General features: G+C 43.1%; 1 protein-coding gene across 2 annotated transcripts in view; it reads left to right on the top strand.

The window, feature by feature from the left end:
• The first annotated feature begins 245 nt into the window (after positions 1 to 245).
• Positions 246 to 17,583, top strand: part of TOP1 (DNA topoisomerase I) — a 63,760-nt gene continuing 46,422 nt past the window's right edge. The window contains exons 1-2 of one of the 2 annotated variants that reach the window (XM_080354597.1): positions 246 to 461; positions 1,117 to 1,141. In XM_080354597.1, the coding sequence (XP_080210723.1) occupies positions 429 to 461; positions 1,117 to 1,141 (58 nt within the window). In that variant the 5' untranslated portion in view covers positions 246 to 428. The remainder of the gene's footprint in view (positions 462 to 1,116; positions 1,142 to 17,583) is intronic. The other variant, XM_080354598.1, reaches the window with a different exon arrangement.

The raw sequence follows: 17,583 nt of genomic DNA, 5'->3' as shown, positions 1-17,583 counted from the left end.
GGCCGAGCATGTAAATGAGGGCCGGCTTTTGCTGCGCGATTGGATAAAAGGGAGGAAGAGGCGGGACCGGATATGTAAAAACCAGCCTGCGCAGAGGGCGGTTGCGTTCGGGGCGTGGTCCGTATGCAAATCGCGCCGTCACGCGCGCGGCGGGGGCGTGGCTCGGACGCAGACAAACCAACTGCCGTTTCCCAACTCCCGCCCTACGTTCTGCCTGACACCGCCTTGGCCCCGCCCCTTGGGTAAAAGGTGTCGCGCCTGCGCAGTGCGCCGAAATAAGGACTTAGTCTGTTACACAACCGCGGTGGAGCCAGGGGCTGTGCTCTCCGTCGCGTCCAGGCTCCGCGCGTCCCCGGCGGCGCGGCTCGGCTCTCCTCAGCGCTCCTCTCCTCCTGCTCCGCTCCGCTAGGCCTCCCGCGCCCTCCGGCATGAGCGGGGACCAGCTACACAACGATTCCCAGGTGAGCGCCCGTTCGCCGCCCGCGGGGGCCCACTCCCGGGGGACCCCGGCCTCTCGCTACCGAGGCCGTGGGGTCCTTACATCCCCTCAGGGCCGGCCCTGAGGGCCCCGCTGACATCCCCCGTCTTTAACCTTAGTGCGAAGGGGACGTGTCCGGCTGCTGCCCCCTGCCTTGCCCCGCTCGGAGTAGCCCACGCGTCTGGGGAGAGCCCTGTCAACCCGGCCTGTTCCCCCACGTCGTGCTGGGGCGCCCCCATCCACCAAGCCCTTCCCGCCCCGGGCCCCGTGTCTGCCCAGTTGGGGGCGGTGGGGGAGAGGGGACGCGTGTGTTACCCCCTGCCTGGGAAAAGGGGAGGGGGGTGGCTGCCGCCTTCCCCCGGCTCGTTCCCTTCTGGGGGTGGGGGTCACCCCCGGGTGCCGGGGGACGGTTCACCCTGTTCTCCCCCCCCACGCCACGGGGGGCACCTTCCGCATCGCGCTGATCCTTTCTCATTTGATATTTAATTTCCCTAAAAAGAAATGAGAATGAAGGAAGGGGAGAAAAATCCAGCGCCCCCCTTCCCCCCCCCCCCCCCCCCAGAAAAAAAATAAAATTAAAAAAAAGCTCCGTCGGGACGGCGTTTTTCACGGTGTGTCCCTGTCTCCTCTCCCCGCAGATCGAGGCGGATTTCCGAGCGAACGGTGAGTGTGGCCCCGGCGCGCCCCTCGCCTCGCCGCGCACAGACATGGCGTCCCAGAGACTAAGTCCCGGCTCCTCGCTCACCGGCCCCATTGTTCCCATCGAGCTGCCAAAAGCGCCCCTTTCCCGGCGGCCTCGCCCCCCCACGACCCCCGCTTCCCCTAGTGGGGGCACCGGAGGCCCCCGATCCGAGCCCATCGCCTCTGCCGGGGTCCCCTTTGGGCCCCGATTCCTCCCTGGAAAGTCGCCTTGTCGACGGTCGGGACTTAGTCTCTGCGCCATTTTCTTTTTCTCCTCTCTTCTGTGTGGCTTTCTCTGCTTCTCCTCCTCCCCGAGCTGCCAGCGAGGAGCCTTTACAGAGGCACCGGGCGGCAATCCCCGGCCCCCAGCCCCTTCTTAACGCAGGGGAAAGCGAAGTTTTAACTAAAATAAATCCCCGAGGCTTTTTTCTTTTATTTTTTTTTAATTGCAGCCTCCCTTCCCCCACTGCTCCTCGTTTCTGTTCCTTTCAGGGAATCCCTCCTTTCCCCTAAAATGAAAGGTGATTGCAACATGTTGCTCTTTAAAAGAATCTGCTGCATCCATTTTAAGATCAGTCTGATTTCTTTCCTCCCTGTGTAATTGATGTAACTTTACCTTGTTGGGTGGGGCTTTTTTAAATTAAAATAAAAGCCCACATTAAAAAAAAAAAATAAAGACACAACAGTGCAGACAATTCCAGAAAGGTAGACAGCATCACTTCAGAAAGTTTGCAAGTTAACTGCTAATTTTCTTCGGAAACATAATAGTAGGCCTGTAATTATATATATGTGTATATAGATATACACTTATATATGTATATGTATTTATATTCATGTATATACACACATAATGTATTTTTTAATCAGCCTGATGGCTGCTAACTTTTTCTGATTGTTTATTCGTTTTTCTAGGAAGCAAACTGATTGCAATCCCCCCCAAGTTGATAGGTGTCAAACTGAAGGGCTTAAGCAGGGTGGAGGGGAGTTGAGGACGTCCAACCTTTGTGTGTCTGTGTTATTGTCACTGTTCAGGATGCGTAAGGAGCTCTGAGCTGTCCTCTGGCTGGTGAGGTGATAGAGGACAAAACCAAAAAAAGGTTGAAGCTATCTGCTTGGCTTACACTGATTTTTAGCATGCTTTTCTGGATGAAGTCCATGTGCCTGCTTGCTTTGTAGGCTACTGCGTGTAAATATTTACACATGTACGTTTGTGTGCACCTTTCTTTCCGTCAGTTCATTGGAATGTGATTGTGTGTGTGCAATAGGAGCAGGCAGTAGTGAATATGCAGTTTTTGAAATTTGATTTCCATTCTGAATCTATGGTAGGGCTTTGTGAATAATTCTTAACAGAAAAAAGGGTGCAGTGGATTTCCTAAGAAGTGCAGGAGTGACTCTTGAAGCAACTTATATATGAGCATCTATTTGAATTTTTGTAGCCTTTTTATGCTGGGAAATAAGTGCTTAAGGATCATCTTTATTTAGGGAAAAGTATTCCCTGGTAAGCTTTAGTTATGTACTGATTTACATAGGGGAAATTATACATATTTGACCTTTCAATTCCAGCTGCCAGTGAACTTCTTAGAGGGATTTTTCTCCTCTATTGTGACCATGTGCTATTTTATTCTTTTAAGAGTTTTAGGCATACAACACTTAAAACCCCTCCAGTTTTTATTTCTACCACGTGTTGGAGGAATTCAATGCAGAAATTCAAAGCAGCACACCTTGATGGAAAAACTGAATTCCTGGTAAATCAAGCATACCTAGCAAATTCATCCCAGTGTAGGTATTGGCATCCTTTTCCTCCTACTGGAGTTATTTTATGGCAGTCGTGTAACATCATTGTCACTGATCAGAGGCCTCTAAAATCCTTTTCAGCACTGAGAGGTGCATGTAACTCTGTTAGTCTTATTAAGGGAATAGTGCTGAATAGACACTGTCCTTTCTGACCTTGTGACCAGGACTGATCTACCTGAAAACCTGTCCCTTCTGCTCACTCTGAGCCTGGTTCCCTCTGCACAGGAGCTCTTTGCACTTCTGGGTTAGGAATTGTCACGCATGGCTCCGAGAACAGCAGTTCTCATTTAGCCATCGCAGTGAGGCTGTAGCTCTTATACTCTTGTTTTGATCCTATTCAGTGGCAAAGATTAAGAGTGGGTGTAGGAATCTCAAGTACCTTTTTTTTTTGGTCCAGATATCTAGAATTGGTTTGTATTTTGATTACTGTTTGGTGAAAGTCTCCTTTTAGGCTGCCTTTCCTCACATTTGGGGGAAGGGAAGTTTTTCTGGGGGCTGGTACTGACTCATTCTGAATGTTGAATGTACCAGCAGTAAACATTTTTGTTAATAAAGAATGTTTTGCATGACTTCTGGATAGTGTATCAGTGATAGAGCAGCTTAAGCCCTTTGAAGTTTCCTGTTGTTGCTCATGTTCATATCTAGGTCAGTGGACATCCTACCTTGGGTGGCGATCACAGGAGTTGGTGCCGATGAAGTGAGGTGGGTGGAGGTGGATCTGCTGGCCCATCGCAGGTCACCAAGGAGCACCCTGGTTGTAGCTGAGCAGTTGGATCTGATTACACACCCGTTTCATTGATAGGGCAGTGTTGGCTACGAGAGAGGATGCCAGCAGCGAATATGAGTTCCTGGCTATTTCTTGTCATTAAGTAGCCAGATCACTCTAAGCAAGAGTGTCCTGGGCAAATTCCAACTTGGGTAATTGCATTTGTCTCAATATCCAGATTCTCCCTCCTGTTTAGTTTGGCTACGTTGGGTATTTTTTTCACCTTAACTGTATTTTTAGTATCAGTACGCACTGCAAAGAATTTTCCACGTTCAGTCCTAGCAGTGCCTATTTGCAAACTACACTGAGGACAATACTGTGCTGAAACAGCGAGCTTTTTTTGCAAGTAATGTCCCCACAGTCCTCAGCCTTGTAGAAGAGAAATGGTAGTTTAAAACTGTAATTTCCAAGTACAGCTTGGTCATTGAAAATGACCCCCTCTTCACAGATGTGAATGTTGAGTCACAACTATGTAGTCAGGGAGGGAATTATTCAAATTTCGTTTTTCTCACATAGTAAAATTGCAGATTGCTTCAGATGCAAAATCTATTTGGATTCTATTGAGTTGTGCCTTTAAGAGCTTTATTATTAAGGTTGAATGTAACAGCCTCTTTAGTACTGAGGGAAATGTTGAGACTAGAAGCAATTTATCTTAACTTTCAGTTCTCCCTTTGTATTTACAGAGGGCAATAGATAAAAATTCCTTTTGTTTGCAAAATAATCAAATTGTGTTCCAGACTGACTAACTGCTACTAGTGTCTTGGCTATTCATCAGCCTGCGATCAGAAATAGTGTAAAATCAGAACTGTTCTGTGTAGAAAGTGAAAGCATTACCCTAAGCAGTGTTTTTTTTCCTCTGATTGAGTTGACTAATAATGTTAAGATGGAGTTTGAAGCCAGTATCACTGTAGCAATCATTACAGTGTATTAACAGGATTCGAGCATGAATTTGATTGTCCAGTGTCATAGAGATGGCCTCTGGAAGTCAAACACGCTTGAAGGAGGGGTTTGTTTTAACAGTGAATTTTTTGGAGGGGAAAAAGGGCGGCTTTGCTGCTGCAGCATCTTATCACAAACTGGCAGGTTTTTTATGTTGGCGTGAATGCTCAGGCCCTCTGTATATATCAGGGTGGAAATATGAAGGGGAATGAGCAAGAGGGAAATTCAAATTAGATAGCGAGAGTGCTCAACAAATGCCTTACACCTTACAGAATTTCAGCGCATTTTGCATTAAATTCCCATTTCATGTGCGGCAACGCTGCACACGTGAAAGGTGGGGGTAATTTAAATGCTAACCAGTTGAAAAGCAACATAAGGGAGATCCTTCAGATTTTTCAGCGGTTGTGAAACAGTCTGTTGGAGATTTGTTTGTCCTTGCTGCCGCTTGGTTGGTGCCTTCTGGAGGAGTGAGAGTTTTGTGAAGGAGAACAGGGCTACTTCTGACATAGAGCTCTGTGTGCTGCTGCTGTTAGAGCCGCTGTGCTAAACAAACTTGGTGAAGTTAGAGGAAGATTGAAGGTAAACTGTAGTGCACATCAGGGCAACGCTGTCTTTTGAGTTCCCTGGAAGCATGATGTCACCAGCGTGCTTAAATGTCAAATGTTTGGCAAAGTGATCCAAAATACAAAAGGTAGTTAATGGTATTTAGATGCAGATTGATATCACCGCTGAAAATTTCCTTTCCCTTTTTTGTGATACATGGAAACGTGAATCCTGAAGAATGTACTTTGTTCCTTCCAACACAAGCCTTGAGTCACTCCCTGCCTTTGCTTCCAGCCTGGCGCTGGGTGATGAGCCCGCATTGTGAGCAGTGCTGCCCACAGCCTCACAACAATACTTGTGGTAGTTCTAAGTCTGAAACCACTTAGCTTCTTTTATTTTAGAAGTATTTAACGTCAGACCCCAATCTCTGCAAAATTTCTTAATTTTCTTTCTTGCAGCTATTTTCAACATGTTCACAGCAATCTACCGCAAAGTTTGTAGAATGTAGCAGTGGAGCTATCAGAACCTGCAAATTGTTACAAGTGAGGGTGCTCTGAAGTGAACTGATAATTTCTGACACCTCTCCGGAATGTAAATAAATGTATTGTTGATAAGCTGCTCTTAAATATCATGTGCCACATGTCTGCATCTGTTTTCCCAGCAGTAGCCTCAGAATGGCTTTACTGAAGACCTTGAGGTCTGTTGTGTTAATTGTTCTGACACATTCAGTTTTCAGGTTAAAACTTAATGGGTGTCTTGTGGGAGTGGGGAGTTGAATGCATTTCTGTTAGCTGTGGCCAACTCTTGTTTTTGTTAAAACTCAGCAGAATTACCTAAATGTGCTGGAAGATGTGTTTTGGCGGTTAATGGCCTGTGTGCTCCCTACATCTAGCAGATTTTCTTAAGACGTTTTTCCTTTTAGTAGCATGTTAAGCGATATCTGTTGTTAACATGTTATCAGGGCTTTGTTTATTTTGTAAAACGCGAAACCAGTGTAAAAGTGTGAGGTTTTTTATATGGTTTCACCTAAATTAGGCACACAGCTCATAAACATGATCAAACACAAATTCAGGTTTCATTTCATTTACAACTGTGATTTTAGATATTTGTTTGGTAGTTCATTGAATTCCAACCTCCCGAGTTGTGCTGTCAGCAGAAACTGCAATAATATGTAATTATAGCGAGTACTTAACATCTCATTTACTCAAATTCCTCTGTTAATGATTTTGCTGGATTCCTGTTAAAGTAATACCTGCTGAAATAGCACAAGTCACTGCCCTATTAGAGAGAGGCTCCAGGTCAGATTCGTACCGGTGTCGTAAATTATTGTAGTTCTGCTAAAATCAGTGGAGCTCTGACAGTGTATCTGCTGCTTTGTTATTGGACTACAGGGATGGGCTTTAATGATACAGTGACTATTTTTAAAAGTACAATTCAACATAAAAAAATCAGTGCAGATTTTCTTCTGTGGCTTTTCATGATGGAATAGTTTCTCTTTCAAGTCTGCTTGAGCTGGTTGTGCTTACATAATTTCTCATATCCTTGTAAGACATGCAGTCATTCGGAGATATTTATTGGCTTATTAAATGGAATTGCCTTTGCAGCTGCTAGTTTTATGGAAACTGCCCCAAGTTTTATGGAAAACCTCACACTCTGAAACATGGGAGCAAAATGCTATTTATGTATTCTGCTCCTGCCTGCGGTATCCAAGGATGGTGTCTTAGGTTTTCACGTCTGAGAGAGGATTTTCGTTGTAGAAGTCAGTGTTTCTCACATTGCTTTTCTGGGCTGTTTCGTTTGACTGAGACAGCAGCATATGACAAATACGCCCAGCCGTACCTTCTCCCTACACTCCCAGCATTCTGAGCTGTTTAGCACTGTCAGCGTTTAAATATGTATCATCATTAGATTTCAAAGTGCTTCCCCCTGCTAAGAGAACAGGAGAAGGGGATGGACTTGCTGTTGGTTCAGCAGCCAGTTTGCTGCTTACCTGCTCTCCTGAAAGAACAACTAGAAAATCAGTTAAAAACCCAGTTCTGAGCTACAAGGAGGATTATTCCTTTTAAACCATATTCCCAGTTACGCTGTCCTTGCTCTGCCATTGACTCTTCTCCAGGGAGCTCCCACCGCAGTGTGCCTCTGGTGGTTTTACTGTCTGTTGCTGGTTGAACATTGGAATTAAGACAGTGTTGAAAGCTGCTCTGGGCAGGGTCTTTGCTGCTGCAAGCTCCTGATATTTCGTAGTTCAGCTGAACAAGTTGTAGTAGCGGTTTCCCGGTGTCTGAGACTACAGTATTTTTAGCACAGCATTCGTTCAAAATGTCCTGGCTGACATAAATACTAAATAGTTCCAGTGGGTTTAATCACATTTATAGTTAGAAATATTTTCATCTTGAATGCTGGCTTTTTAAACTAATGGTCATAAGGAGCGAAGTGCAGTAATACCTTCTGGTGTCGCAGTGAGAGTTTGGACATTTGGAAGGTGACATGAAAAGGTGAAAGTTAATCTTGTATTTTTGCAACCTGCAAGGTATAAAGACCACTTGAAAGTTACCGTTGGCTTTAGAAACATGAGAATACATGTATATTTTCAGGTTGAAATTTGTGATTTCTAGATTGGGCTTCTGTAGTTATTCAGCTGGTGAACAAGTGAGAGCTTCAGGCCTGAGAATGGAAGTGGAGAGTATGGAGCTGCCATCAGCCTTCCTGAGACCTTTTCTCTTGTAACACCTACTTAACATCAATGGTTCTTGGACTACTTGGAGATAAAAGTAGCATTTTGTTAAACCTCAGTCTGTGTTGTGGTGTCAGCAGGAGTGGTGATATGAAATATAGTTTTGTGCCAATCCTTGCAATAAACTATATTCTGGGAGATCCTTCAGCCCAACTGGTGGAGATCAGACATGGTGCTTTTGGAGAAATGGGAGACCTTGGCAATTAGTTCCCTATTAATAGCTAATGATAGAGATGGAGTTGTGTAATGAGGAAAGATGAGCAGAAGAGGGACAGCGGTTCAAATAAGAGTTACCTCGCAAATTTGCTAGACTATTATCACAAAGTTCTAGTGATGTTTTCCATCATCTCAAAGCCTGTTGGTCTGCTAGAATAACATACCATGCACAAAAAGAAGACATGAGCAGCCAGTGATAGTGAATACTACGTTTGATACTGTTGCTTCACTCTGGAGAAGTTGCGTTTGTTCGTAGTTGTTAAATCTCAGTAGCTTCACTTGAAGATGATGGCAGTGGCAGTCAGCTCAGACAATTAACATGCACTGACAGCTGCTGTGTGTTTCAAAACTGCCCGTTCCCAACGAGGAGGAACAGCACGGATCGTGCTTTACTCCTGACTTGGAAAACTTCGGAGGTGGGGGCTGGAAAATGTCTGAAATGCAGATCTTGATGGGATGGGGGCAGTGCAGGCTCAAGTATGGGCCGCACAGCAGGAAAGTCAGCGTAGGTGCTTGTCATTTAGCCACAGCAGACAGTACCTCATCAAGAAAAACAACCTATGACTCCACCTAAAGTACTTAAATCCCTTTTTAAGTATGAAGAGTGTAACTTACAAAATTGGGATGATTGCAGGGTAAAGAGGTACAGCATCAGGCCATTGGGAAATTGTTTTATTAGAAGGCTTCTGTCAGTCTTAAAGCCAAAACTCTCTACTCACAAAGCTTCTGGTCAGTAGTTCTTTGTGGATTCCTTATCAATATTTTTGACATGAATGTATTTGTTCATGCTTACAATCTCACCATATGCTTTGTGCAGTTGTGAGCTGTGTGGGTGTGCCTGGATGTATTTTTATCTTATACCTTCGTCAGAGAAGGGGTTTTATAGGAAGTGGTATAAAGACAATGGCTTCCTTCACTAGCAGTATTGCAGAGTGCTGAGCCTCGTGGTGCCCACCTAAAGAGGAAGATCTGCCCCTTGATAATTCTGCCCAGTATAGATGATTGCCTGTTAAAGACAGATGGGCATTCGTAGAATTCAGTGCAGCAGCAGAGTGGTTCTGCAGTTGGCTGGATCTTTCCATGACTGAGGAGAGATTGATTTCTGCCTCAGGAAAGCTTGGAGCATACTTGTAGCTTCACTGAAATATTTTTATCAGTCTGTGTAACTCATCTGTGACTAGGTCATATCTGTGTCCATTAAAGATGTGCTCTGTGATGGGGATATACTAGCTAAGTGCCTCTTATATCTCATCAGCTGGGGTACACGGCTGGCATAGTCTTACAGACACAGTATTTAACAGATAGTACAACTTCATTTGGGGGAGCAAGACTCCCACATTCTCAGTGAAGGCATAGTTCTGTTTCTTCAACATATCCCCTTTTATCCCATAATGCCATTTTTTCAATGATTTTCCGGAAATAACGCCCTGGTGACTTTTACTACTTATTGCTCCTTTTGAATCCCAATCACTGATTTGCACAGTCTTACTAATTTTTGCAGTAAGCATCTGGGACCTCAGTACTAGAGCATTTTGCTGTATTAGGGAATAAACTATAGGAACAAATGAAATATTAGGTCTCATATTCATTGTGGATAAGACTCCATACAGCTTGTCCTACCTGAAACCCACTTGGCTAATGTATGTACTGTATGTACACCTTTTCAATTTGAACAAAGGAAAAATCATCGTGTTGTTGGAATAGATGACCTGCGTTTTAGGACCAGGGCAATGTACTTTAGTTGAACTTTTAATTGATGGCAATGTATTACTGCTCCAGGCTTATATTCCAGTATTTGAACAAGGGCCAGACTTGTCATAGCAGCTGCTCATCTTCCTCTGAGGCTGCAGTTTCTTGTTTTGGAGAGGTTGCCTAAAAAGACCTTTTAGAGGAGTGGGCTCTCACCATCTGTTGTTTTTGGTTTTTTCCCTTTGAAATATGGTAAGTATCTGCTGCAGATTTTTAAGTATCTGGAGAAAGAGTTGAGAAACATGTAGTGGTGTTCAAACTGAAATGCAGAGACTTGTGGAGTAAGGGTAGCACAACTAAGAGGCTTCTGTTCTTGTGGTGTGCAAGCGGAGTGTTAGGAGGAGAAAAGTACGGGTGGTGGGAGGGGACACCCTGTTACGTGGCATGTGACATGAGATGGCTTGGACACCTGGTAACCAGGTAGGAGGACTGTCTTCCCTGGTCTGCTCTGCAGTGGATGCAAGTCAGAGGTGAGATCTTTCTGTCCTTGGGGAGATCAGGAGCTAAGCTGACAGTTCTTATTCCAGCATCTGGTTTGGTGCGATGCTGTCTTGCCAGCTCTCTGCATGGTCTCTGTTGCTTGATGCTCTGGTCAGGTGATGTGAAGATGAAGATTTGAATATGAAGAGAGATACTTTTGAAGCTGAAGGCAGGACATTCTGTTACATTTGGATGTTATGCCTGGGATTTAAGGTCCCTTGTGCTATACATTGTTATCCTGTCCTAAGGCCATACAGTTTAAATGCGCAACTCAGCAGGACAAGGGGGAGTACTGTACTCTCTTTGGAGGTGGAGAAACAAGAACAGAGTGGGAGTGATTTCTTCCAGCACAGAAATAGATGTAAAGCTGTCAGACTAGGACTAAGATTCAATTCCTACTTGGACTTGCATTTTCAATTTTTAATTCTCTCTCCAGCTGAGGACTGAGGTGGTTAGCAAAGAACAGGATAAAAAAAAAAGCCACTTCTGCTAAAACTCTGCAGTTTTAGCATATGTTGTAATTTTTTCTTAAATAGAGAACTCATCTCAGGAGATACAGCCTGCAGTTTTTTTTTCTGTAGGGCTAAATTATTTCACAAACACTAAAATGTTGCATGATGAGTATTGCAATTAGTGAAATCACTGGATTTACAGTAGGGAGATGTGGTTTCCTGGTCTGTGGATGGGGTTCCGGTATCAAGTACTTTTCAGGTAAGGCTCTTGCACCATCCATGCCACCTTGGTGTGAATGTCTCCAAACTGTGCCTTGAGCAATAGGAAGAGCATACTATGTCTTCTGCCAGTTTACCAATGCAAGTGTGTGAGTAAGTTCAATTACTGGAGAGATAAAACAGCTGGGATGGGCACGTACCAGTTTGAACTTGCCTAAGAAGGTACACTTACAAGTTAGACCAGCACTCCCCATTTTAATCCAGCTTTTTGGGAAACTGAGAGCAGGAGCTCTTTGGAGATCCATGTGAGGGAATGATTCATTGCAACACAAGCAGCGTGTACAAAATGGAGGGATGGCGTCGTACTAGTGACGTGTGCTCTGAGGTTTGTATTCTAGAGTTAATGACCACCAGATGGGGAATAAAAAGCTGCCTGCTCTTCTTTTGAGCACTGAGAATGTCATTGAGGCTGTTAAAATGTGCAGTATCTGTTGTAATGCTTCTTGTGCACAGGAAACCCCTTTACATTTGGATCAGAGTAAGCTTTTCTTGCTGGGGTTTCTCCTCGACACTTAGTTTTCAGCACTGGTTTTGGCTGAAAATTAGGTTCCTTTGATTTGGTAACAGCGCATCTCAGGGATTAAGTGCAAAAAGTATTGAGTGCTTTCTGGGAGTAGAAAAAATAAGATGCAAGTTGTGTTCCAGTACACAAGTGTGAATTGCCAGATCCAGAGGCAGTAAGTTCGTGTGACTACAAACCCAGTGCAAGAGATGAACTCTTAACAACAGTGCCCTTGATTGACTTCTGCAGCGTTGCCCGATCCTGTTGTAGGTGCCATCTTTATCCATGGTTTTTAGCCAACAAACACTGGTACAAATCGGAGTCAGGATATCAGTGCTGTTAACTCTGATATTTGCAAGTTGTCACACTGGAGGTGTGTGGATATTTGGGTTACTTTGTCTTGCTCCAGTGAGTTGGAACATCTCTCCAGCTGTCTGGGATACCTTTAGATGTGAATGTGGATAACGTGCATTTTTCCAGAGCCTTTTTCACTTCTTATATCCTCCTGTGTTCTTCCTACTCCAAAAGTAGGAAGCCTCTCAGAGGAGCTGGCATCTTGTCTGAGTTCTAATATCATTGCTGTATATGTCACCTGCACTTCATTAGGGAAGCATAAGTGAGCTGTCCTTGAAATACCTGTTTTTATGACTAGATACTAATTTAAAACATGCTTCTCTCTGGAGTTTGCTAGCTGTCATAAACAATGTTTTGCTGTTATCATCAAGCAGGCTTATTCAGCATCACTTGTATCTTATGGAAAGCGTCTCCCGGTTTTAGGCTGCTCTAATCATCTAGATATAAAGAGGAAAGAACTACTTGGCACCTGATGTTCTACGCTTGGCTCCTTTAGTAGGATTGATGAGTCCGTCAGTTTCTTGTTTCATGAATGAAGGTGTAAATCTGTCATTCTTCAAGCATTGCCTTCCATGTGTAACATGTTTGCCCCTTCCCTCCTGCCCAGCCCTGTTGTTGGGAGTCTTGTCCAGTGTTGCTTAATCTTTATGATTTTGCAATCTATCACTATTAAAGTGTGAGCTTGGCTGTGTAGAGGAAAAAGTGAATTTGTGTTTGAACCACAACCTGAGTTAAAATAGCCTTGTCTTTCTTTGTGTTCATGAGGAAGCCTCTTTTACACCACTCATCCAGTTTTCAGGAATCCGATGTGTTTTTCTTGACAGCTGCTGGTATTCTCTTTGCACGCCAAGTGAATCTGTTCTGTGTGCGGTTCAGCAGACAGGTCACACTTGGTGTTGGCAGCAGGGATAGGTAGATCGGAGGATGGGTTGGATCTCTGAGGAACAAATCTGTGCTTGGGCTTTGCTGCTCATTGGTGTGCTTGATTAGAATGAGAAACAATACTAATGCCCTGGCCACCTTTCAAAGGACTGGGACATTTACAAGGTGTTGCTGTACGTAAGGAAGCTAAAGTGTGTATTTTTAAATGGATTCCTTTATAGAGAATGAAGCTGCGGAGTGTTTTGTGAAATGAGTCCCCTGTAGCTGTATTTCACAAGAACATGAAACAGTGTTCAAACAAAACAAGATGTGAGCCTGGTTTATTAAATTAAAACCAAACTAATTCTAAAGTTAACTAGTTTTGCTTTTTCTCCCTTTTTGTAAATATCCCACCCATCCAGCCAGGCACGGGAGCCTCATGCTCAGACTTTAATCCACACTGAGAAACCTTCAGTCCCAAAGGGAGCTCCTTAGTGTGTAGTCCAAGGAGTCCCCTTTGCATAACATTGTGGTGTTTGTGTTTCGGGAGGGCCATTGAGCTGGCGAAAGGAACACTTCTCAGTTTCATTTTCATAGAGAAGTCCTAGGGAAGAAATCTACTGACTTGCACAAGGCAAATATTTACTTTTTAAATGGAACTGAAATAAATATCCTATCTGATATTTTTTTTTCTAAGCTGAGTTTTTATAGTGTCTTTTTGTGTGTATTAACAGTTTAATCTCAGCGGAGCTCTGGAATTAGTCTTTGCCAATTAGCTCTATAAGGAGAACAGAGTCAAACTCAATTCAGTTGTTTTTTCTCAATACTGAAAAAAAAGTATTTAAAAAAATTGTAGCACATGGACTACAAACAAGTATAATGGTGATTTTGATCATAGTTGCTTCAGAGACTGGAAAGGTAAGTTTTCCACTAGTTTTCAGTTCAGACCGGCTCTGGTATTCAGAAGGGCTTTCTTCTAAGTATTGTTGAAGTGTTAGGAGGCTTTAAAATGAATGTGAATTTGTGTGATTTTTAGGTTTCTCATAGGTCTCTTATTCCCATATTCTAAAGCTGGTGTCATTGACACTTCCTCAGTTCTTCTCATAAGCTGTTTCATAAATCTTTACTGTCTCCTCCCCCTCACTGCCAGGTATCCCCATAGTATATTATTAAGCAGTGTGGTTCCCGCTTTGCTAATTACTGGTACATGATTTCCCAAATCCTGAGATTTTGAATGGGTTTATTTACATACAGAACTAAATTTGGATGAAATGACTTGAGGAGACGGGTAACTCCTAAAAGGCACCAGTACAGAAATAGGTTGTCAAGTGTCTTTGTATACCAAGAGTCAGACGACGTTTCCTCCCTGTCGTCACTGCAGTTTTGCCTTGCACTTCATCAAACCAGAATTACTCTTGTTTGTCACATGTGCGTGTAGTTCATAAAGCAACTTCTCATGCGCTCCCTGATGGAACAAATGCTGGACTTGATGTTCACTGCACACCTTACACGTGATGCTTGGCATTAGGAAATTGTTCCTTGTTTTACTTGTCTGTGGTTATTGCTTTCACTTAAAAATGCAGTTTCTGTATGAGGGTAGCTGTGTTAGTGTAAAGCACTAGCAGACAAGATTCTAGTACTTGCCACTGAGATTGTAGTGGCAGAAAGTATCGTGTTTTGTATTTTAATCTCAAGGTAACTGGTACTTTAGTCTCTTGTTGTGTAAACCTGTGTTGAACTGTTTTTCTGGTTGTAGAGCCTTTCTTGAGCAGAGTCTACTGAACCATTTCACCTCTTAAGAGATGCAAGCAAATGTCCTTAGGAAATCAGGTTACACTGTCTCCAAGAAATTTGAGGTGTTTAGGATACCATCAGTAGAAGATAAATGGTACAAACTGTTATTTAACTTTCAATTTCCTCTTCTGGGTGAAATATCTTTATCTGTCTATGCAGCTTCTTACTTTTTGGAATGGCATGTGGAGTTAAGTATCTTGTGTCATTTGCTGATGATCAGAATAGGTCATATTAGTTCTTTCTTATGGTATTAGCACTACTCATCATGCAGTTTTCCTGCTAACAGGCTTTATTTAGTAGTACCGTGATTATTAATGAAAGCTTAAGGCTCCAATGTTTCAGTATTGGTGCCTTTTTACTCCTGATAGTATCAAGTAAAAGGTGATCACAGGTGGCAATCATGATCCCAGGAAAAAGAGGGAGTAATCGCTAAGTTGTAAAACAGATCCAAGTTCAAAAAGAAATTGGTACACTTTAAAACTTGCAAAATGATGTCGCTGAAGTGCGTGCAAACTCAAACAGGTTAATTGTGTTCAGGGACTGCAGTTTCACAAACCGGTGGGGCCACTGTGCTATTTGGGTACAGCAGAACCTATTAAATCTCTGAAGAGCGTGAGTGGCGCTTTGTGCTGCTGGGCACCTGGATGGAGCTTCCACTCCCAAAGTGGTTTTGTCTCGAATGGGCTTGAAATACGTGGAAGAGGAGGGAACAGCACAGCTGCTGCTCTGGGCTGTTTGCGTAGGAGCAACCACTGAATCAGCTGGAGCGGGCACAGCTTGCAGGGCAGCGTATTAGTCCTTCATGTAAAATTCATAATAAATTTTAACAGATGTATTGATTTAATTTTGACTCTAGTAAGAACCATAGTAACTTTTTAAGAATGTGTCTCAACATATATATGTGAGACTGGCAGCCGAGAAACTTTTAAAATTAGGTGGTTTTTTAGCATTACAGTTGAATCATTCAGGAATACATTATTCAATTTTAAATAGTCTTCGCTGTTCCTCATGTTTCCTTTGCCTATTTCTGCTGTTAAATAATCAAGTGGAAAGAAATATTTTTTAATTTTTCCTTTAGAATACTCCTGGAAAAAAAAGCTATATAACTTGCTTTTCTCATTTTTGAGTTAAATTAAAGAGGAATAACAAAGTCTTGAACCCCTCTGGTTGCTTTTTTAGCACTTACAGTTTTTCGAGCACATTTCTAACCCTCCCACCAACCAACCTCTTAAAATATTTAAATGCTGTTAGGTTTCACGTTCAGAAAACGTGAAGAGTAGAGTGTGATCATCTTGCAGTAGTTGTAAAGCAGAACCTCTGATACGATGGAAGTCATTAGTTGAGCACTTGGAGTTTGAAGTGCAGTGATAAACGAACTATTGATGACTCTGCACCTGCAGCTTATTTCCCTCAATTTGAACAGGTCATTTAGTGACTGGGATAGTGGAAGCTATTTGAAAGCTGAAGAAAAGAAAACTAACTTGTCGCACCTAGTTATTTTGGCGTAGGTAAAGGACTACTCTAAAAATTGAGGAATAAAGTAACCAGAAGCAGTTGGTTCTGTTTAATTTTCAAGGGTTATGCTTGCTTTCTTTATATGCGAAACATTAAGAAATGTTTTTCTCCCCTCATAAGTCTCATTCAAGCAGATATGAGTTTTGCGTAAGGTGGAATCTGAAAATGTTGGCTGTGCATTTAATACAGTTCTGGTTTCTGTCCAAAGATGCAAGCCTTTAGTTAAAAAGAAAAACCACCTCGCCAAACTGATAATATATTCCACAGAGCTTTTTTAATTGCAGAAGTTAGGACTTTATTATGCATAATAAAGTAACCACAGCATGTTATCTTGCATTAAGAGGTTACATTTTGTATTCAGGTATCTGTATCAGTGTGATTTAACAGTTGCCAACTAGTGAGACTTGACCTGGATTTAACAAAATAAACAGGTTACAGGTGCATAACGAGATTGGAATCAGTGACTTAAGGTAACGTTTCCCGTCTTCTGATGTAAATTTAAGACTTCTAGTGGAATTTGGTGCATCATGTCTAGGAGCTGTACTTAGTAGTCACTTCAGTATTGCAATCATAGCCTTATTTTTAAACTCACTTTTAAAGGTACTGTGGTCTAGCCGCTCTGGTGGTGCTTTTCTACGGCCTCTATCCCTTTCAGAAGACTAAGGAGTACAGTTGGAAGTGCAGAAGTCTCAACTGTCATTAAACATTTACCTTTTGTTTACTTTCTTGTGTGTTTTAGCTGGAATCAGGTTTCTTCTCCTGGGCTAATTGCATCAATGTCCCTTAAGGCAGGAGAATTGCATTCCCTCCCTTGTCTGGGAGTGGGACTTGTGACAAAGCAGACTGATGAGATGCTTGTGGACAACCCTGGGAATTAGCTTGGCCTGGGTGAGTGGTCACTTAACTCACCCACAATGGGAGCAGAGGTGAAATTGGGCTGTATCTACCCAGTGCAGCCCTACACTTGGAAGAAATTATTGTAAATAGGGGAAAAAAAAAATAACACAACTCCAGCTGGAATCAATGTGGGAGTTACTCCTGCCGTGAGGAACCAATTTCAGTGTGATAAAAATAACACAAGTGCCTGGTCTTCTAAAACAAACTTTTTATAAGTCTTTGGCCATGCTTTCCCCATCAGTTCAGCTTAGTAGGCAGGATATTAAGTAGTAGGAGAACCATCTGACTCCAGCATGTAAAACAGTGGTACTGCTTGGCAGAGCTGATTTAAAGCTTGTACCAACCACTAGTCTGTCATGCAGACTCAATTTATAGTCTAATCCTGAGCTTATTCCCAAGGGTGCTGCCTCTTCCAGTCTTTCCTCCCCGCAGCAAGCAGGAGACCAGCACTGGCCAGAGCCACATCATCTTGTCCAGGGCTGGCTAATAAAAGGCTTTGAACAAATGCCACGAGAGGCTCTCTGGAGGATGCTGAGCACAGCCTGTCCC

The sequence above is a fragment of the Nesoenas mayeri genome (genome assembly GCF_963082525.1).
Source record: "Nesoenas mayeri genome assembly, chromosome: 16".
Taxonomy (NCBI): Eukaryota; Metazoa; Chordata; class Aves; order Columbiformes; family Columbidae; genus Nesoenas; species Nesoenas mayeri.
The sequence above is the reverse complement of the archived record's forward strand: the minus strand, read 5'-3'. Positions and strand labels throughout refer to the sequence as shown.